Source organism: Anser brachyrhynchus (assembly GCF_964034855.1).
Source record: "Anser brachyrhynchus genome assembly, chromosome: Z".
Lineage (NCBI taxonomy): Eukaryota > Metazoa > Chordata > Aves > Anseriformes > Anatidae > Anser > Anser brachyrhynchus.
This window is the reverse complement of record NC_137697.1, coordinates 18,646,337-18,665,833: the sequence shown is the minus strand read 5'-3', so window position 1 is coordinate 18,665,833 and position 19,497 is coordinate 18,646,337. Positions and strand designations below refer to the sequence as shown.

The window sequence follows — 19,497 nt, the reverse complement described above, 5'->3', positions numbered from 1 at the left end:
GCTCCACCCTGCTCCTGTCCACAGAAGTCACCCACCTGCCCCCGACCAGGCGCACCCTATTCAGTTTGTGTAACCTCAAGACTCATAATGAGCCATCGACCCCTCCCAAAGTACTCCTCATGTTCCCTGCCCCTCTTCTTAGCCCCAGAAGTTACTAGTCATTCTCCCACACACAAAGCGCTCTGTAACCACGCGCAAACTACATTCACAGAGCAAGTTCTGCCAGCCTAAGCCTGGCTCGGTATCCCTGTCCCAGATCTCCATTGCCCTATCCCAGCAATGCACCTGCAATGCAGCACTCAGCTTTAGGCAAAGTTTGAAAACACAAATGGAAGGAACACCTCCAGAAAAACAGAACTGCATTCAGCCAAGAAAATTTTACTTCCCGAGAGAATAAACGTGACCTATAACCCAAATAGGGAGAGAGGGAGGCAAATGTTAGGGTGGAGAAAAATCAGCAGGATCCAGACATTTTAGGCAGAAACGGGAGGTAGCGGTAAAGGCCAAAATGGCCATGGCCACAAACGTTATGCAGTATTTCCCCAAACTACTAGCTAACAAGAAGAAACAGCCAATGTGACCTAACTACAGGGTGGGCACCACATCCAGCCACGGACAGTAGAAGCCCTGACAGTCATCACAGCGTGCCCCCTCTCCTGCTGTCACACCATACCCCAGCTGCTTTAAATCCTGGAAGTCTGTCTGTGGACCACTGACACACATCCCTCCGCAAGATCAAACCAACATTCCACCTCCTACCACTCCTCCTGCAGCTGGCTCACCTGATCCTGCCCAGGCCTATAGCGTGCAGCCTTCAGAGGAAGATGTATCGGAATTGTTAGCATCTCATGCTCTGCTCAAGATCCCTGCCAATAAGAACATGCCTGCTTTGCTGCTCCTCTGAGATCCAGTTGTTGTCCCTGGTCCGCCGTAAGGAAGCATTCATCTTCTGGAATTTTATCTGAGTGCCAGTCCTTCTCATACCCAGCAGCAGCCTCTTGATCCTGACACTGATACAGCTTTTACTCTTCTCATAGAACAGGTTAATGAGCAGAACCCAGTTGTCAGGGCCTTGGACTTGGTATTTTAGGAGAGTAAAGGATTGGTGGAAGCACAGTTGTAAAAAGAAAATTGGAAAGGGAGGAAATCATGAAGAGCCAAAAGGTTCAGCAAGGGGCCCATCATGGGGAGACTGATATAAGAGGTAAGGCAGGTGTAAATAAAACAAGAGATAAAAGTTTACTGAAAGAGGAAGGTGAGAGAAAAGGATTGTGGGCTTACAGACAACAGACATTATGAAGGCACAGATGACATCCAGCTCTTTACATACCAAAGGAAGCATTTGAGGATGTTACATAAACTCAGTGGTCCAAGAGCATTTGTGGAGTACACAAGCTCTGTACACATATCATCTGGTACCTCACTTCTCCATTAGTGGTAGAAGTACATCAGATTAACTCCTTGCCGAGAAGAAAACCTTCCCATTCAGCTCCATCCAAGAGAAATCTCATGTTAACAGAACTGTACAGTATGAGAAAATCATTGGGCTTTTGCATCAGAAGTACACTACACCAAACTAAGAGGTTAATACCCAAAAGTATCTACACAACTACTTTTTCAGGGGATCTTTCTAATATTTGATCCCAAGCTATGCAGCAAGTAGGATGAAGATCTTGACTTGGATGTCTGGGGGAATCCAACAAACGACAAGTTCCATCTGTTCCTCAGAAAATATTGAAGTATTCTGCATAAACAGGAGTTCCCCAAATGCTTTATAACAAGGTACATAGCATTGTGATAGCACAGCAGAACGACAAAGAACCAGCAGATAACAGATACGAACACACGAATATCCTTTATGATAAACAACAGTACTGGTTGAGAATGCCAGCAGTAATAAAAATGTTTAAATTCACATTCAACAGGAACAAGGAGGGAAAAAAGGCTTCCCTCCTTCTCTACAAGGAAACAGAGGTGACTTACTTGGATTTCATGATCCTGACATCTCTAGGAGGTCACCCTACACTTTACATAATGGAAGTACGATAATACTGACAATTTCAAGGGGAAAATCTATAATGCCAGAATGTCTACCAGAAGATGCTGATCCTGCTGTTCAGTAACTGCCTCTTTTACCTGAGAATGGTTATTTAGAATAAAGGTGATTTTATTGCTACCGGAAGAACAAGAATATTGTGCAGAAAGCTGAATGCTTCTTTCCTAAAAATAAAACCAATCATCTATTTGTAGGTTACACCTCACCTTCAATCTCCACACACAGACAACAAACAAACAAAACAACAACAACAAAAAAAAATATATATATAGAATTAGAATTCTTTAAGCAGAGCACAGGTTCATCAAACAATCATGTAATCTTTCCAGAGCCCTCCCATGACCCCAATCCTACAGAGGTTAAATGTGTGCAAGCTAGAAATTGCATAGCCTCAGAAAGCTTTCTCTGCAGATTAAGAGATTATTCAAATGTTTCTAGCATCAGTGCCAAAAAAATCAATTCATCAATACTGCTCAAGACAGACAGGATCACGCAATTCGTAAGGACATTACAAGTCTTTTGTAACAAATAATTCTTTTGACAAACTTTGAATTTTCCTTAACTACCAAAATAATGCCACTGGGAAAAAACAAATGGTGAGCAAGATGCTTTTTCAGTATGTCTGATATTCCTGAGATTTGCCATTTGAAATTCAAGCGGCACTGACTAGCAGTGATTACTCACATGATGTTCTTCTGCCAGTTCTCACTGGGTAAATACTCTCTCAGGCATCAGAATGAAACAGGGGGTTACATGGACATTTGTTCTTTGTGTGTATGCCATAAAAATTTAAAGTTTTACTAGAACAAATACTGATGAGAAATAATTTTACTTATGATGCAACTTTTGCTCAGAGACCAAATGGGAGGACCCAATGCTAATTTTAAAATACTTGAAACAATTATTAGTCTGAAATAGTTGTTATTCATGTGCCTACCACATTTGCTGCTGAAGTCAGAATACGGTCATGTAACTATTGAGTTCACAAACTAAGCGACCCCTGAAACCCAACCTGCCCTCATAGGTTATTACTTCCTTGCCTCAGCAGCTCATATTTCTACTATAAAATTTCTAACTTCCCTAGCATTTTCTTTCTGCACTTGCTACATGCCTTGCTGCTTCTTTGTACACAGAAACACCGTGAGCGTCACAAACTGCTGGTTCAACAGATAACGCAGGGTACAAGAGCAGAACCAGCAGAAGCAGAGCAGTTCAGCGAACAAATCAGTAAACTGAAAAAGCTGCTCAGGGGAGAAGACTGTCATGTGGGAAGAAAAAGAATAGGTTAGCTAGTCTATTTTGTCAGACCTCCATCCCGTTGCTCTTTTTTGCTTCATTTTCTCAGATTCAGTATTCAGATTTCAGTAATGAACTAAGTGTGCACTTGCAGCCCAGAAAGCCAGCCATATCCTGGGCTGCACCAAAAGCAGCATGACCAGCAGGGCAAGGGAGGTGATTCTCCACCTCGGCTCTGCTCTTGGGAGACCCCACCTGGAGCCCTGCATTCAGCTCTGGGGTCTCCAGCACAAGAAGGACATGGAACTGTTGAAGCAAGCCAAGAAGAGGGCCACAAAGATGATCAGAGTGGTGGAACAGCTCTCCTGTGAGGACAGGCTGAGAGAGCTGGGGTTGTTCAGCCTGGAGAAGCAAAGGCTCTGGGGAGACCTTACAGCGGCCCTCCTGTGTCTAAACGGGGCCTGCAGGAAAGCTGGTGAGGGACTCTTGGTCAGGGAGTGGAGTGGGACAAGGAGTAATGCCTTTAAACTAAAAGAGGACATATTTAGTTACATATAAGGAGGAAATTCTTCACTCGGAGGGAGGTGAGGCACTGGCACAGGTTGCCCAGAGAAGCTGTGGGTGCTCCATCCCTGGAGGTGCTCAAAGCCAGGCTGGATGGGGCTTCGGGCAACCTGGTGTGGTGGGAGGTGTCCCTGACTATGGCAGAGGGGTGGGACTGGGTGGTCTTTAAGGCCCTTTCAACCCAAACCATTCTGTGGTTCTGTGAGTTCTTTCCTACTGCTATTTCTTTGTAGAAAATTCACTTGTTTTAGAACCTCAGTACCTATCTTCACATCACCAGCAATCCACTAGCCATGAGATCTGTCCCCCAAACATCTGGGCTGAACACCATGCACTATACCTATTTGTGTGCACAGCATTTCTTTAAAATTTCAAATAAACTATTCTAGTGCAAAAGCATTCTTGGAATTAGGTAAAGCATAGATGCAACCAGGTATTTGACCTTTGGTCCCTCCAAGATTCCGTGCAATATTCACATCCTGAAATTCTGTAACATTGTTTTTTACCCTGGAGGCTGATCTCCCCTTCCCCAACCCCCTTTTTCTCCATGGCTTAGCCCAATCACAAATTTGATGAAGAAATACTTAAGCTTATTTTTCATTCTTGACACTGTCCTGTCCTTGCCTAAGTGTCTGAAACACAATTCCAACAAGGCACAGCATACACAGAGCTCTGTGAAGAACCATGGTACATGGTGAAGAATGGGTCAGGTGGTAATTTACATGATTCAAACACAACACTTAAAGAACGGGTGGATAAATATTATGTTACACAATTAAGGTTTAAAATCTGAACGCCTCATTTTCTGGACGTCAGTCCCTCAGGTAGCTACAATTTCAACACATTTTATGAAGCTCCAAGCCTTGCAAACATTATCTATGTGGATAAAAATATAGTGGACAATGCTGTATGAACATATGGCCTACTAATGCAACAAAGAATAACTTAAAAAATACCCTTAAAACACACTTTTAAAATATCATCACTTGTTTTTTAATCTATTCACAAAGGTTGTGTGCATGCACACAGACACATGAGCACGTGTTTACCAGTAACAAGGTTTCACAAAACTTCAGAATGTTCTCGAACAGCATACAAACCTTGCATTGGAAAGAGACACAATCCCATACATCATAAAATATGAGTCAAGAGACAACATGCGAAGATTCATAGCAATATTGCTATAAATGAACTAGGAATGCAAATGTGTGCATGAAAAAGCCAAAAGAAATAGTTGAACAAGATCAAACAGAATGGCCTCTGCTGATAACCAAGGACAAAACTAATAGCAATAAAATGCCAAGGGCTGTTTTGTTTACATAAAAACCATGCCTGTGCTCTCCATAGCACAAAGGACTCGTCTGCAGAAGACCCTGCACTGACAACAGGAAAATGGCAACAAGGCTACAGCACGTTGCACATGCCATTACTCTTCCCGTGAGCCCAACACAATTATAAAATGAGGAAATGCAAACAATGGGCAGCAGACTTGCATAAAATTTATGGGGGCTGAAGCAAGCAAGATCGTGAAGGAAAAGGATCATACTACAATAACTGTTGGCTCAAAGCATACAAAAAACATGTCCAAAAACCAGTTTTTCATCCTCAATCACAAGAAACTGAAGAGATGTGGTGGAGGACTCAGCTGGTGATCCTTGTTCTCCATGTCATACCCAAGTGATCCTGGCCTGATGCAAGATTTTGTGAAGTATGTGAATTCGTTGTTCAAAATTTTAATTGAAAACTCAGCATGTTAGCAATAAGTGGATAATTATCAATACATTTTTAATTAATACATTAAGTGGATTTAGAGTTCATTAATAGACCTCAAAAAAAATATATATGCAAGTGGGGGAATTTCCTTTGTACAAATGAGATTCTTTTGCGAGTTTATAGAACTTTAGTTTGCTTGTTGCTATTCGACGTTTTCATCAGTGACTTGGAAATGACATTTAAAAAGTCACTGCTAGAAGTTTCAAAGGTTAAACATTGAAGAAATGGTAAATACTGAGGATGAAAACATCACATACAAAGTGATCTGGATCTCTTGGTAATCTGTGCTCTTTTAAAAAATGCATTTTAATTGTTAAATGAATATGAATATCTATGAAATATGAAGACTCTAGAAAGTTAAGAGTGTACACAGCACTTAGGAAGCCACCATCATGAAAAGCAACTTAGAGGCATTTAGAAGACAATATTTTCCCAGTGTGTTGCGGTGACAAAATGTGCTAATAGAAACAGCAACACGGATCTATGAGAGGGAGATAAAATTCTTTACTGTTTTGGTCACATGTGAGCAAAACATATTAGGCTTGCTGAAAAAAGATCTCTTGAATGACTACTGAGTTTGTCAGAAAGATTAAAGTGTCTTTACTGAGCACCACCCAGTATACTGTGTATAGTTTTCTACCTGGTGGCAGTATACAAGTTAACTGAGCACGAACATGTAGAAAGAGTACTAACAGCAGTTAACACTACCACATTATCTTTAAGAATCCAACATGGAATACTGAGAGTATCAACTTCTGCAAAAGATATACATATTAGAATTGAGAGATCCATTACCTGGCAACAATAAATAATGTGCTCTGATTTCCAAATTTAAGGTAATAGTAATCACCAAACTACTTTAAGAGGAAAAGTAACAAGTTCTCTTTTTATGATTAACACCGATGTTTATTACAAAGGTACAAGATGAGTAATAGCAACATAATCATTTGAAAGTCCAAAGCAGCATTTCAGTTCACTTTAAATGCGGATGATGCTGAAGAAAATGAGTAGATAAAATGGAAGTGAAGATGAAATGGGTGGGGGTGGGAAGGTTCTAATTTCAGGACTTCCAAAGTATAACAACATCTTCTCAAGTCTACTCCACAGCTTAAAATCCCTCCCAAAAAAAAGCCCTCTGCTTTTGACATTCAGCTTAATATCATCCTTATTTGCTGATATCAAACAATTATTATTGACTGTGATATCAAAAAAACAAAATCAATTTTCTTTGCTACTATGCTTGCAAAAGTCCAAACATGGATGTAACTAAAGGAATGCCAGAAAATGACTTTTTTGGATATAATTTAGATCAACAGATCTAAACTCTACAACTAACAGAGTCAAAGAGTGATAAAACCACTGGATGCATTTGCAGTAGGACTCCATGAATACATGGATTCGTGACTAAGCATAAGCTGCAACACTTGTATGAACAGTGCCATCGAAGCTATCCGGAGACAAAAAGGGCTAGCTCCTGTCAGTCCTATCTCACAAGCCCTCTTGCTTACTCTATTTGTCCCTTCCACTTCCTGCCAAAGGTCAATAAACCACTGAGACAAGCAGCTAGGACTTCCCTGGGGACAACACACTGCGTTGTTCAGACACGTTTCCTTAAGTGGCCATCAGATGGAGTCTTCTATCAGCATACAGTACTTTGCAGTAGAAACTCCTGCTTATGGAAGATACGTAAGTCACAGCTACTGAGGCAGGCACTCTAGAGAACAAATGGACCTAAATCTCTGTACCACCAGTGTAACAACACTGATTACCAAAGCACTCACCTCTGGCCAACTTGTTTACTTCATCTCAATATAAATATAAACTGCGCCAGCAAACTATCTACAGAAGAGAGCTGCAATGCAGATTTCTGGTTCTACACCATTTTGCAGCACAAAGAACTCATTACTCAGATTTAGGCACAACTGTGTTTTTCTCCTGTAATAGCATTCATGGGATATTGCAAACTGTTTTAATTTAAGACACTCAGTTTCTCCCAATAAGCACCAGATTGCAGAGGCTATGCACTTTCAGAGAAAACAAACAAACAAGAAACAAGTCCCAGAATATTCATAAACAGAGAAACAGAGCTTTTATTTTAATTAAAATACAAAATGTTAGTATCTTTTACATCTCAGGACTGCATTTGGACTAGTTTTTATAATTAACATGGAAAATACTTCATTTCTTCAAAATTTATTATTATTCTTTAATGATCTGCCTAAAATTGTCTAGATAACAATATCCAAGACTAATCATCCAAGATTTACAAATCCTTTAGTGAAGTTTTGATCCTCAGCTACAATGAATCATACCTGAATTTCTGCACTTTGTAAATGAGGTACCTTGACATGAGCACTTTCAGCACAACAGTTCCCTTCTGCAAAAACACATCTGATGAAAAAAAATGAAAAACTGCAACCATAAACAAATGTACATGTCCTGAGACATACACACACAACACAAAGGAAGAGGCAATCTCTCTTACATGTTCTGGAGTGCTTGGGTCTTTTGTTTGCTTGACAGTTTTTTGACAGTTGTGCCCTTCAAGCCACAAAGAAGCCTATGCAATTAGGGAGATAAAAACTCCAAGACAGCTATTGGTAGAGAGTTAGGATTGTACAATCAATGTATTTAACTTCTGAGCTTTCCTTTGGGTGCTTTGGCATTCAGTTCAAACATTTTTCATTATCTCAGGTCATGTATATACTTACAGATTTTATTATTTTATTTTTTATTTTTAAGTGAGGTTAGCATTATCTTTATTATTCCACTCAATCACTGATTCCCCCTTTTTCCCTGAGGTTAACTGACAGTCCATATTTGTCATTAATGAAAACTGTCTTAAGTTATTAACCTTCCTGAAACTTGTTTGATTAAGCCCTTTAGCTAGCAGTGGTTTTAACTACTGTTTTTCTTGAATTCTTGGCTAGTCACACTTTTTTTTTTTGCTGTTATCCAAGGATATCAGCTGCTTCACTGTAATGCATAAATGAGTTTCATGAACATTCTGTGACCAACTTTGACATTTTCACAGGTGCAAGTAGATTATATAATTGCTGCAACTGAATGAGACTCCACATTTTATAATTACTGAATTTATTTTCAGAAGTTTCAAGAGAAGGACATATGCAGCCAAAAAATACATTAAAATTACCTAGCTTTGAATTAAACTGAAATATCTCTGACAGATTAAACAAAAGAAAAAGAAACAAGAACCAGTTTAGTCTGGAAAAGCCATGTATTTTACTGCTATGGCAAGTGAACCACTGAAGCTCAAAAGAAACAATGAACCTCCTCTACCTACCCACTTAGTTCTATTTAAATATGACTTTTTTTGAAGCTTGTTGTTAATTCATTTTTAGGAAAAGGACATTTTAAACCAGAACACACCTACTTAAAAAGAAGGGTAACTATTGTGCCACAACCTTTGAGTTCCTGCCCTGTCCCTCTGCAGCTCTCATTTTGCTGTTCACTTTGACTCAGGAAAAGAAACAAAAGAGGTTAAGGGCATGCTGACATCTTAATTTCAGTGATTGAGCTCACCTGTTTAACAGAGGTTAAACACTAGAAATCTTCTCTGGCTCTATACTCTTGCTATCTGCTCTTTGAATGTATAAGCAATAGTGATTTATAGATGCAAAAATTCTGTGGTTCATCAGAGGACCTGCATGCTTCATACACTGATGTTAGCAACACTAAAACTTCTATTTCTGGGTCTGGCTTAACATTAAGCACAAATATTTTCCTTGATATTCAGAAATGCGTGGTGAAAACAAATTAATAAAAAATATCATAGCACCATATAAACAATCCATCCCTGCAGCGGCAGTGCGCAGAAATACATTTTACATAATTTTCTGATAAGTGAGATAGTAACAACCACACAGGTTTACTGATAGAGACAGCCTTAGAGAAAGCTCCCTGACACTCACTGTACCTCCATGCCACCATACCCTGCTGTCAGAAAGGCATTTGTGCAGCTGCACAAACACTCCAAAGGACTTCCATGAAGCTAACTGCAACCTGGATCAGTTCTGCTTGTGTAAACACAAGCACTTGTACCAGCACAGCCAGGGCGTGATCTGACAGAATATCGCTTCTTTCTGAATCAACAACAATTAGCATAATTGGCATAAACTGAGACAAAGTGAACTTCAACCTTTTCAAGATCTTTTGTCTCCAAGTCTTTCTTTGGGAGCTGCTGTATATTTAAAATCAGGATTGGGTTTAGTTGTACAAGTCCAACAAATTTCAACTTATTTCATGACCTCCAAAATGAGGCCACACAGCTGCAGTCTATAATTGAATTACCCCACAGCAAGATAATTGAAATAGTGACAACGTGAGGGAAAAGCAGAGATGTTAAGCCCTCTCTTCCTCCGCAAGCTTTCTGCACTTTCTGTCCTCAATCCTCTCCAAGAGTTCACCTAAGACACATTGCATTCCATCTCTCCTCCTCCTCCAGCCTCTCTAGATTCTTCCCTGACTTCTGGCACCACCATGCCCTTAGACTGTAGTCTTCCATTTCAAAATCAGACAATAGAGTTTCATACTACTCTGCCCTTATATCAGCTAAATCTTGTGTATCAAGTAACAGGGTTCCCAGAGAAGTCTATATTGGGCTGCACGATGGTTACATAGATAAACAGGTCGGTGAAAACAGAGGGAATGGGTTTTTTTCGTTTGTATTTGTAAGCGAAGCCAGTTGGGTTTGTAGATCAACAACCACAGAGTTAGCTCAACGGGTCAGCTGCAAGGTGGAGTAGCTCCACACATGGCAAGAACATATGTGCCCAGAAGCACAACCAGGATACCCTAGCAGATGAACAGCAGGTGAGGTTCAATACGTGGAAAAGCACTGCCAACTGGCAGCAGGTAGCAAACACATCCTGTTGGCATGAACGCCACAGCTAACCAACCCGGAGCTAATTGCTACTGCACAAATAGTCCCCTCTGCTTACTGTTTTGCTGGCAGGGTGTTAGCATTGCCCTTTTTCACTGCATATCTGATCACCTTCATAAAGGAAACATGAGCACCACTTCTGGCATCAAGTTGCGTACATAGCTAAAGACGCCAAAGAGCTCTGGTTGGTTCAGCAGAATATGTAGGGAAAGGCTGGTGCTCTGTATCAGTCATATATTTACAACCTATGCTTCCTCACAAATACCTGCCCTTCCATATTGACACATTATACCACACTTGCTCCCTAGACCTGGGAACAGCAGTCCCCTTTATATTTGCCATAGAAAAAAACATTTTTGTCAAGGACATTGGCTCCAAAAAATTGGCTCCATTGGCTCCAAAGATCCAGCAGACAAAACGACATCTAAACAGAGCCATTCAGGACCTCTGGATGTTTATGGCAATAAAAACATAGGACCTCTCATACTGTGAAATTCAGTCTTCACGTCAATATGCACATAATATGCAAACAGAGCAAACAACATGACCCCCAAACACAACTACTGGTACTATAGCCCTTGCTAATTTAAGTACTGTGAGCCCTGTTAACGAAGAAAGCAGTAATAAAGGTATTTTAAAATACCATCTGCAGAATCCTAACCACCTTAATAGCCAGATATGATTATGCTGATAAGCAGCTATTCCTTTATGACACTTTATTAAGATCTCAGCAACATTACAGAATCTGCACCTACATCTCAATGATCTGCTATAAAAAATATGTACAAGAACGCAATTGAGGTGATTGCTTTGCAGACATTTTTCAAACCTGAAGAAAAGCATTTAACAATATTCAACGTCGAACATAGCAAGAGTAAGCAAGATCAGGGCTATAGTTTTAAAAAAAAAAGAGCCTGTAAAGCCACTTTCTGCTCTGGCTGATATCAACACGAGTTTACCCATTAACTTCTATATGGGCAGTCTTTTGCTCACACAACAGTTTTGGGTTAATTATGAAGCTTCCAAAAGGCACCAGAGATTGTTTTCTTAAACGTTTTTTTATCTGTGCCACTGCAATATCAAATACTTGACATAGAATTAATTTTCATAATTTAGCGGCATTTCTTAAATAATGGGTTTGCTTACTATTTGGTGTAAGACTTTACTTCTGTCAGAACCCAAACCAAGGAAGTCTTGTGCAAGTCAGCAGATGTCTTACAACCTGTACCTTCCCAGCAATAACAGTTTCAGTTATTCACATATGTAACTAAACCAGCAACAAAACCTACATAGCACTATCAAGTTGAAAACAAATATATAAAAATAAAAGCATAGCCAGCCTTTGTACAAGGGCTCTGGGTTTTATTTGTAACATGTTGTCACATTAATACAACCTTACTTGAGTACAGTGGTAATCCTATATTCCTAAATTATTTTTTGAAAAGAACGTAGTAACCAAACAGATTGTTTCATAAGATATTTTCGTAGATACTTATCTCAATGTTTTCTTAATGAATTACTACTACACAAGGAATAAACAAAAATGAATAAATACACAATAAATATATATATATATATATAAACAGCTCAAAAACACCAGGGAAAGAAGCCAAGGTACAAGAGCCCATACAAAGAACGACTAAACCATGGTATCCAGTTTCATATTACTCTAATTCAGTAGCAACACATACAAGAATAAACATTTTTCACCTCTGCTAATCAAAATGCTAGCTCAACAACCCTATACATTTAATAGCACTCATCTATTCTTTTGTTCCTACCACTTTATCCACAAGTCTGATGACAGAATTTCATACAGAAATAGTTATACTTGCATGTCAAGTTTCATTTACATCATTCACAAAGAAAACAGATTTCTTCCTTGATTTTAAGTAGAGAAATCTTCAATACAAAAGGAAAGCTTCAACATAAGAACTTATAGGCAATTTAGAAATATCTCACAATAGCTCCTCTAGGAAAGGCAGATCTGCATATAAAAGGTTACTGCACAAGCATAGGTCTTCATTCACCATCTGAATTTCTCTGTACACATCTTAAGGCAAATCAACTGCCATATTTAACCTTTGCTTTAGCTCCCCTGAAAAGAAGAATAGCCTACTTGAGACCTGTCAAAACTACATACTGTACTGTGAGCACAACAGAAGAAACTTCAAGTACTTACAAACTTCCTCTTCTTGGAAGGCTCAACTCCTTCTGCAAAAGAAAAGAGTTTACATTAAGAATAAAATCTCCTTTAATTGGATGTGACCTCTTTTTAGACAAGTACTCTATTCCTCCCATCCTACCAGCAGTAGATAAACAGATGTATATTTTGACTGTAATAAAAAAATACAGATTTTACATGTGTCTTTCACTTGTAGCCTTCTATTCTTATTCGAAGTATTAACATTAGCAACAGGAAAAGTCCAGGTCTTTTTATAGCAACAGTTAGCCTATTTTGAACGGTAAGATTTTTCTGTAACAGTGCTTTATTCAGAGCATGATACATTGGTGACAGTATTAAAACTCCCAGGAATCAGTGACAAAGAAATGCTAAACTCTTTCCAGCATCCATTGTTTGCAAAAGATGTTAGCAACAGGATCAAGACCTAAATAAGTGACCACTAACACCAACGATTCTCCACTGTGTGGTTTTAGGTGTTATTTTATTTTTTTACTAAAAAAGGATTAAATCCGCAACAGTTTGATCAATTATTAATCATTAAAATTCACTGCGATCTTCTACAAAGTACTAGCATAACAACAGAACCACTGTTAGACAGATGTTTCTAAAACTTTTGCTGAGAACAGTTAAACTACTATTTATGGGACTGATGGGAGAGTCTGCTAACTAAATCAGAACTCCAGATAAGCATCTTACTAGCATTTTTTGTGGACAAAAAAACAAAAAAAAAACATCACAAGATCTATGAAGTTTTGCCTACCAGAAATAAGCATGATATGAGTTTACCACAGGTAGATCGTCTCGTATTGTATAAGTACAAATAAATAACAGAATAGTTGAGTCTAGAAGGGACATCTAGAGATCCTTCAGTCCAAAACCCTGCTCCAAGAAGGACCAAGTAGACCTGGTTGCTCAGGACTGTGTCCTGTTGTGTTTTGAACGTCTACAAAGACAGAGTCTCCAAACCAATCTGGGCAATCTGTTATAGTGTCTAGCCACCCTCACTTTTTCTCCCATTCCTCACCTGAACTTATATTCTAAATGCTACATGAGTGAAGTCATCTTTACAATCCTGTTCAGCAAGGAGTGCAGCCTGCCTTTAAACAAAGGTAGAACTTGTCTGACCTACAGGATGTGCACATACATTTAAAGCTGGAAACCATCTCAAAGGACAAGGTAACATACAAAGATAATTCGAGTTATGTGAATGGATGTCTTCAGTCACTCATTTCCATTATTTTATGTTTATTTTTAATATCCTAACAAAAGACTGTTTTAAAGCACATAACAGATACTCCATTTCTATTCTAAAAGTTATTAAAGGAAATGATCTCAAAATTATCTTTAAAAAGTGTGTGTATATATGTATGCATGTGCATGCTGTATATGCATACACACATATACTCATTTCACTTAGTATATAAAATGAAGTTATAGGCATTGACCAGAAAATGTACATGAAATACAATTGAAGGGATAAAAATAGTTCAGTCAGGCACCTTAGAAAAGGCCGTAAGGGAATGAATAATTACGTATTCTTTAGAGACTTAAATGGTGTGCAGTAAATAAGGCAGGGGCTGCTAACTGAATGATAAGGATTAAAATATCAAGTAGCCGCTCAATTCCTGAGCACCGCCCATCCTGTTAACTGAATGAGGCAGGAAAAAATAGTGTGAAACAATGTAATTAGAGATCATAACGCACAGGCATAAGAGAGCAGAATTAAAGGCCTTGGTAACAAATTCTGGCACTTCCTAGGAAGTTCCAGCAACTGTTCAGAATTTGCAATTTAAAACAACATCTTTTAGCATAACATGTGCTTATATACAAAAGAACAGTTACACCTGCATACAATATTGCATTATGAAGCTGTGTAATTCCCCTAAATTGAAAATGTCACATTCATCACGAACAAAATGTAACTGCACTTCAGAACCCACGTACTTCCCTTTGTATGTTTTTTTTCTTTAATATTTACAATGCCATTGTGTTCCATTTCTAACATAAAACTTTACTTGTAAATTCTCGGCTTTGTCACTCAGTAATGGCCAATGACCATGGAAAAAATGCCAAAATGTAATGAGCGAGAATTGTACTTGGGTTTGCAGCTAATTTAACAGAGTTGCAACACTTGTTGCAAATTTGTTTCTTATGATTCATGGTTTGTTTTGTTTTTGTTTTTGTTTTTTTTTTCCTCTTTTTTTTTAGGCTTTTTTTTTTTTAAGAAAAATTATAGGGGTTTGGTTATAGTTTATCATTATAACAGCACATGACAGACAATGCCTTCTGTGGACACTTAAAGTCACATTAATCTCTCAGCCCATTCCCATGCATGCCATCCTCCAGGATTACTCTTGATCACTGAATACAGCTTCAGTAATTTACTGAAACTACCCTTAGGTAAAACTGTTAAGAAGTGCCAAGATCTCTTAGTACTAAGTAAAAAAAGTGAAACAAAATCTCGGGTGTGTAATTCATGCAGGAAGATTTACAAAACAATGCAAATAAAGATTTTGTATGCATGGATTTTAAAATACCCTGACAGTATACATATATATATAAAATATATAAAATATTCCGACTGTGTGTGTGTGTATATAAATAAATATAAAAAACAACACCATCTTTCCTCGATGATATCTATAGCCTCATTTTTCCTATACATCACAGTGCTGATGTGAAAATGCCAGGTCACTTCCTCCCCCCATGAGTAACTCCAAGAAAAAAAATCACAATAGACTTAAGCCTGCTTTTCCTTCTCAGATCAGATTTAATTTTTTCAGCTCCCACATGATTGTGCATCATTTAAAACTCACCTGTCTTAACTTTTGAAGCTGTGGAAAAGCCTTTATCAGCTGTGTTTGTACAGACTTTCTTAATCCAAACCAGACTTGCCAGCATTATGCTTTCATTCTGATAGTACAGCAGAACTCCACAACAGAGTCTATTCAGAGCATGTGGAAAAAATTTAAACATGCTCTAAAAAGGGCCAGTCTATAAATTATAGATGAATTATATAGAATATATAGAATTATATAGGTAAGATAATAACAAATATAGAAGATACAGAATTATATGGGTGAGATAATAATGAATAACCACTTATTACTAATAGATAAAAACCACCAGTATCTTTTATAAGCTAAACAGGCAATTTTTACTCAGTTTCTCCCAGCTGCTTTAGTCAACAACCACTGAAAACAAAGAAGCACCGAATGATACCAAAAATCACCCAGTTCTTCATCCTTGCAACTCTAAGGCTCATATCTCAGTTACACTAGAAATGACCTGTAGCTCCCTGAAGTTCTCTAGCATTATGCTGCTTCCTTTCTGAGGGGGCTCAGTAAGCCTTAAGCAGAAGACCAGTTGTGGTAGTCCTACTGCACAGCATCCAACACAGGCCTACGGACTGCCATAGGGAAAAACATACTGGTGTCAAGATCTTCAGGTCACATATTTACCAGAAAAGACACTGGAGTATTAAAAAAATAAAATAAAAAATCCTTCAGTACCACTCTGTATGGTTCTCAGGGACCATCTCTGTCCCAGAGGATGACACCATGCTCTTCTGCCCTTGCCCTGCATGGAATCCTCCTCAGGAAGTTCCAGTTTTGCTGTTTTTAGGGCTGTTTCATTCCACACCAGTCACACAAAGGAGACTAAATGGACCACACACTCTTGCCCTTGAGGCCCTTTATGTCAAAAAACGTGGTCTGAAAACATAATAAGCCTTGTCTCAGGTTCAAGAGATCTGTGCAAGTCTGTGCCAAATTGTTGTGATGATGCAGTAAGACTCCCATACCAAATTTAATTGCAGCTATCGTTATCAGTTCAAATTCCATACTCTGTGCATTTTACCATTAATAACATAGTTTCATAGCAACAGATGCTTTTTGATCATTTCAGTAATTATGATTCTTGCTCTGGTTCTACACATCTATTAAGACATTTCAGTCTGGTCAAGTTCAGTCAGTGTACCAGAGTGCAGATAACCAGCCTTATTAAAAGACCACAGACTGAATAAAGGACATTACACTTTTTTTCTGGGTCAAAGTCTTCAGCCCACTAACTAGAGAAATTGTTCAAATAACAGAATTAAATAAAAAGGTTTACATGACAGTTGTCTTAAAAAAAAAACACCTAACTTCATCTAGTTTCTTGTAAATATTGACAGCAAATTAGAGAAAACTCTAATATTGAATATGTCCTCCCCTATATGAGAAGAAGTAAAGATGCCATTAACTTATTGCTGGGTTCATTTTTAAGAAAATCAATAAAGAGCTGACACATTCATAAGCTGCTTCATAAAGATGTAGCTAGTGTTGTCAATACAGGTACAGCTCAGTTTGCTTCATCTTCAAACAACAATTGCAAGGTTCTCAAATATTCAGAAGTCTTAGATAAGAGAGTTTTCAGCTGTCAGCGAAGTAGGCTGAAAAAGAAACTTATTTTTTCAGGAAAAATTTTAGTAGTGCATTCTTCAGAAGGAAAAATCTTAAATATGGAAAAAATCATAGAAGGTTTTTTACCCTGTTGGTCTACTCATCCATCATTGGCCATAAGGTCATAAGGCTTCCTGGTAATGTGTATTATTTAATACACAACTAATACACTGAATTAATAACAGGTTAACACTAACATTAACACAGCATTTATAATAGTAGGAGGGAATAAAAAACAGCCATGGCACACATTTCACCTTCTTATCAAAACTACTGACAAGAGGGATGTTGTGAGGGAAGAACATGAAGACTTTTCTTAAGTAAGCAATTATTATCTTTTTGCTGAAGACATGTTGGAAGATGACAGATCTTTCATTGGTATGTGAGAACAAGGGAAAAAAGGCAGGGCGAGAAATGTAAGTATAGGATTGTTTTGATCTGTCAGGGGAAGGGCTTGCACTGTGCCTTTTACACGCTCATCTTGGCTCATTTATAAGATTAATATATCAAGTCATCGTATTAATCCAGTCTAAGTATCTTCTAAGCAAGGCAAGGGGAGGTTATGCTTCTTAGTTGATTGCTTCCAACTTTACCAACACTCTGTTCTTCAGATTCACGTAACACATTACCAAGGGTTACTGTGTGGAAAAAGATCAATCACCTCAAATGACCAGTGTTGGTGTCCCACATCAAATGCCTCTCTCCTGCTGTAATTTTGTTTCTCTGTCAAAGGTGCCCTTTTGCTCTTATGCTAACTTACAATGTTTCCTGGTTCCAAGCACTGTAAAGCCTCTGCCTCCAAAAGTTTTCCATTAACACTACAGTTGAATTTTAAGAGTTTCTTCTGACTTTAAATTTCCAGCTCAAGACTACTAACCAGTTCTCTGCACTTTCTCTGAACATTAAGATAACCTCACTCAGACCTGATTTCTTACATAACAGATGTAACTATAAAATTGTTCTGCCTTTGAGATAACCAAGCGAGTTCATGTTTGGGCCACCTCTTTCTTTGCAGTTCTAGTCTGACTTAACATGTCCAAGATGCAATTCAGTATTTGCTCTTCTTATGAAAAGTGATTTGTACCAATACCTTCTTCACTGGCAACATAAGTCTCAGTTACCACTTATTTCCCCTTCCTGCACTAGCTGCCAAAGATACAGGTATTACTATTGCCTTAAACTGAACTCTGATGTTCTGCCTGCCAGATGAGTTTTTCACATTTTTTCTAGTCATCCAGATGCAGCCAAATCTTTAACAGGTGTCTTTTTTTTTTTTTTTTTGTATGTACCCACAGCAATTAATTCAAAAGCCATCTCTTCACAAGTATCTTCATGAACAAAAATTGCTGCTTCTGCATTTGCAAGTTCTGCAAGGCAGTTGCTACGACTCTGGAAATACTGTTCACAATTCTCCCTTGTCACCTACCAAATATTTCTTGGCCAAGAACACAAGGCTGCTATTAAATATTTCAGGTGCATTTTTAGCTTATACGTTCTGCATGTTAACTTTCTCCCCTCTCATACCAAACACTAAAAAAAAAGTGCAAATTATGAACTTGGAGTCACAAATCAGCCAGAACTACTGTATACTTTAACAGGAGATAAACTACAAAATTAAGAAGCCCCTTAAGCTCAGATTTAACCAGAAAAGGCCACATTTTGCCTACTTCGATGTTCTGCATTCTACACAACTCATTTTTATTCCCTCAGTTAACTTCCGTGCTTTTGTTACAGGCACTGCTGACTGCCTCTTTCAAAGCAGAAACATATCTGTGCATCAGCTCCATGGGTACTTAAATGTGGTGTAAAAGGCATACCCAGACGCCTACTTAAAGCTAGGCATTGTTAATTTAAACGCAAATTAACTGGATTAAAAAGAAAGCCTAACAGGCTACATATATAAAACATAATAAAAAGAAATCAATTGCTTTATGTACAATATGGAAGCAACGTAAATAATCTATATGTATTTTCCTATAGATGAACCAGATACTATGGCAATGTTAAGGTTTATAACAGACTGAACTAAGTTAACAGCAGTTAGACATGTTTCATTTTACCTAGTATTCTTCTATGAACTGTTAACATTAGGAAACCTTGAATCCTATGAAACAAGGTGGAAAGTTTCAGAATGATTCCATGTATTAACAGTAAGCATCTTCCTAAGAAGAACACTATATATTTTCTGAAGTCCTTCCAATGATGGGATCTGCAATAGCATTTAGCAACTGAAAGAACTTAGTAAGACTTACATTGGGTAAGAGATACCATACAAATGACAGCCACTGATTTTTTTCAAAAAAATAAACATAGATCAGTGAACAGCTCCCACACCTGA

At 38.2% G+C, this 19,497-nt stretch overlaps 1 protein-coding gene across 7 annotated transcripts in view; it reads right to left on the bottom strand.

Moving 5' to 3' along the window:
- Nucleotides 1–19,497, bottom strand: part of MAST4 (microtubule associated serine/threonine kinase family member 4) — a 296,539-nt gene that overhangs the window by 145,410 nt on the left and 131,632 nt on the right. For 6 of the 7 annotated variants that reach the window (XM_080573069.1, XM_080573072.1, XM_080573073.1 and 3 more), the window contains one exon: nt 12,715–12,746. The exons of the other annotated variant lie outside the window; for it this stretch is intronic. In XM_080573069.1, the coding sequence (XP_080429195.1) occupies nt 12,715–12,746 (32 nt within the window). The remainder of the gene's footprint in view (nt 1–12,714; nt 12,747–19,497) is intronic. 7 annotated transcript variants of the gene reach the window in all.